This window comes from Schistosoma mansoni (assembly GCF_000237925.1).
Source record: "Schistosoma mansoni, WGS project CABG00000000 data, supercontig 0258, strain Puerto Rico, whole genome shotgun sequence".
Lineage (NCBI taxonomy): Eukaryota > Metazoa > Platyhelminthes > Trematoda > Strigeidida > Schistosomatidae > Schistosoma > Schistosoma mansoni.
Genome location: NW_017386121.1, coordinates 115,542 through 119,456, shown reverse-complemented (window position 1 = coordinate 119,456; position 3,915 = coordinate 115,542). Strand labels below are relative to the sequence as shown.

General features: G+C 31.9%; 1 protein-coding gene across 1 annotated transcript; it reads left to right on the top strand.

Moving 5' to 3' along the window:
• Positions 1-1,622: 1,622 nt before the first annotated feature.
• Positions 1,623-3,835, top strand: Smp_055850 (Threonyl-tRNA synthetase, cytoplasmic, putative; the record flags this gene model as incomplete). Its single annotated transcript, XM_018792515.1, has 2 exons — positions 1,623-1,631; positions 3,602-3,835. 2 exons carry the CDS (start codon positions 1,623-1,625, stop codon positions 3,833-3,835), a joined length of 243 nt encoding a protein of 80 aa, XP_018644255.1.
• Positions 3,836-3,915: the final 80 nt, after the last annotated feature.

Below are 3,915 nucleotides of genomic sequence, written 5' to 3'. Positions count from 1 at the left end.
CATTCAACAAAGCATAAATACGAATAAATCACTTGGTATATAATATACTAAATATATAGGTTTAGTCGCGACTTTGTCAAAAATAAAACTTTCATCTATACTAGAAAATATTTGAAATGCATAAGATTATTACATATAATTTATGTAATGTGATCATAAAACTCATCATATGGTCGTCAATTACCTAGATGGAATAAATTATCTTACCTAGAAATCTTCTACACCCAAATATTATCGATTAAATTAACTCGGCAACTTTATGTACACCCATATATATTTGTAGTTATCTTTCCAAACTTAAATTCATAGTGAGTTCAGAAAATCCTACTGATATATTTGAATCAGAACCAAGAATACTAATATAAACAAAAGATTTTACAAAGGATGTCTATTTTGAAGTGAGTCTTCATCATTGATCCATATCAGTCAACAATCCATTAAACAGCCAAAATAGATTGAGCTAAAGCTTTACAATATTATGCAAATAAGATACCACTTCCGATTGACCCTTGGAACTTTCGGGTTTGCGGTGTATATGCTGTCTTCAAACAATTTGTTAAAAATAAACCATGCTTAAGTTGAGATAAGAAAATCTGATCACGGTGAAAAATGATTGTGCTATGTTGTGAAATGACTGAAGTTAACGGTTTGAACTACTGGCTTTTGACTTAGTGATCTAAAAGACATTATGTTCATTCGATAATATTAGACATGAGTGGTTATTCACTACAAATCAGTGCCAAACTAAACCATAACGTCAGTTTGATATTAATCGAGTTGTAACATACTTTAATTCTTTGACTTCATACTGAATAGCCTTTACACTATTATTCGACATTTATCAGAATGAAGATTATTCGACCTGTTTTTTTTAGAAAATTTAGAGTGCTGACTGTCGAACTTTCTTTTTGTGATATGAAGTAATCTCTTTTTTCTCCTATTTTTATAAGCAAACATATTGACGTCATGAAGGAAAAAGAATGTCGAAGTAAAGAAATCTGTGATCTTTTTATAATCAGCTAAACATTTAGAGATTTTTGTAGAAAGATTCAAACAAATAAATAAACTCTAGGCTTTTTCTAGATTGAATTTTCGCCTACGTAAAGATTACGTAAGAAATTAATGTTGTAGAAAGGTATTATATGTATACAATAGTAGTAATAATAATAATTTATAATCTGAATTTTTATAATAATCAAAGATCATAGTATCGTGTCCAAATCGGTCAGCCTTTGGTTAGATCTTACGATAAGACATAAAACAATATATTATAGATATAAAATGTTTTACATGAATAAATAGCAGGATTTCAGATCAATTTGGTTTGACATCTGCATCAAAGTTAATGATTATTTATGTAACTAAAAAACAATAGGTTAGAGTAAAATCCCAAGTTACTACTGTATCTATCATGTATTATCAAGGTACTTGCTGAAATAGAGATTTGTTAACTCAATTGTATGTTAATACTGTTAATCTTTAGTTTCTATTAGCATCTGTTGATTGTTAACACTCTTTTTATCATAAATGATAATACTTGATCTTAGAATTTCAGCTTTCTTCACGAGTACGTTGTTTCATGGTGTTTAGGTGTTCTTCGGATCTATCAGATTAAACAGAATATGGAAAAGGTTAACTTCACTTCCAAGATAGGGTTCAATGTTACTGATTTATCACCATTATGCACACAGATCACTTCATGTTGTGCTTTGATTGGCAGTGCATCTTATAATTCATAGAGTGCTTAGATATATGCATGTCAGACATAGTTGGTAGCTTACATTTGCTGGACCAATCGAAAACATTTCAAACACAAAATCCTATAGTAGTCAAGGTTATTCAAAGTAGTTGACACCGAGTGAGATTTAATTCAGATGAATATTTACTCCACCTTATAATAATGGTAATGATATTCCATCTCTAACTGAATTCATGTCTTTTATGAGGTATTGTTGCATTTTTGATGATGATGATGATAATAATAATAATACACTAGACTCTGTAAAATATTAGCAACCTTATGTACATTGACTGATGGAATTCAATGTTGTGGGATTTTAAATTTAGAGAACACAACGCACACATACACACTGCTAGCCACTATTCATCTTTGTTTCTAATCTAGAATATTGTTTAAATACAGGAATAAGTGAACAGTTGCATAGCTTTAATTTGAAATTCCTAAGTAGAAAGCATCAATTTCTAAAAACTACCTAAGTAAATTCAAGGATTTGGAATGGTTTGTACAATCTGACGGGAGGTTGAAGTGAATAATCATCGGTCGTTAAATGGACACCGTTTTAATCAATGCTTAGTAATTTGTCAACTTTAGTCATCCTGAATTAGGTGCATGCTTTTTTTAAACTAATGACAGATTTATAAATAGAGTTGAATAGTGGCCAGCAATTGAAACCAAGACGCATCTTTCTTCCGTTTTGTGGATCATCAGTTGAATGTACCTGGATCTAGGTGTTGATTTTGAAACTGAGACTCTAACCTCATACGTTTCATTGCAAACACTAAACATGTTATCCAATAAACCACTAAGTTCAGATAACAACCATATTGAGCAAAGTGTAATCTTCATATGAGTAAGGATTTGTAATTTCTCATTGTTAATATTCATGATGGCATCTGACCAGTCTCTGTTGCCATACATAAAACCTAGCAAACTGATCTAACATTGACTGTTGACCGGTTCATTTTTATAGGGTTGCTACTAACAATAGACTGAATAAGGTCTAACGTCTCTCTATCCTACTGGTAATCAATAAGGATTAAATTACCTCATTGTTTAATTTTAAGCTCTTATTATCTTCTTACTTTTAATGAATGATTTACCAGTAGCAATAAAATAATCTGTTCTAATTTTTGTGAATAATGCTTGATTATAGAAAACTATGTACAGTAAAAAAGATCAAATGAAGCTACAAGAAGAATTATGCATAGTGATCGATTGTCATTAGTTATACCTCTGGTTAATGTTTTTTTTGCGAGTTAGTTTTTCTTCAGGATGGGGTCGCTAACCTCATGCCCAACCCTCCTCCTTTACTCGAGCTTGGGACCGGCAGTAACTCTAGAAGAGCTACATGCGGAGTTGTCATTGGTTATAAATACTAGTAAAAGTAATTGAAATCAGTCATTGAAATTTATATTTCTACACGAATAATATTGATCATAAGGAACTTGTAAGCTATGATCCTGTTAAGTAGTTGAAGCTTATAATAGACAAATATTAGAGGATAGAATAATTAATCAGTAAAATATCAACTATTCTATTATTTTCATAATTGAAAGCGTGAGTCAATTGAAGCTAGACAACCAAGGAAAACCTGGAATCACTGGACGGCCATTTCGTCCTATTGTGGGACTCCTCAGTAGTGCGCATCCAGGACCTCGCCTCGCGAGATTCGAACTCAGGACCTCAGTCGAAATAATCAGGATTCGGTTGCTAAGTTTCTGTCTTATTAGAGTTGATCTGGTCTCTTCGTATTAGTATATAGCATAAATTCCTTTGTCTAATAGGTGCAGTTTAGTTGTTTTTATAGTTTAAATCTGTAGATTAAGCGTATTCCTATAATGCATATTTATTCACTTTTAGGCCAGTAATCACCAGTGTGGTTTAGCTGTAGCTCTAAACGAAAAGTCATTACCACCTCCCCCTGAATTTATTAAACATCGTGAAGAGTTATGGAACAAACTGAAAAGAGAATATGATGGTTTCGTTGCTTCACAACCACGTTCACCTGTTCAGATCACTTTACCAGATGGAACCATCGTGGATGGAAAAGCCTGGGAAACTACTCCAATGGAAGTGGCTAAAAATATTAGGTAATCTAATTCTTTAAAAAATCGTAATTTCCCCATTTTTTGATATTCATGCTCTAATTCAGTAGTTACTGATCTATTTGGTGC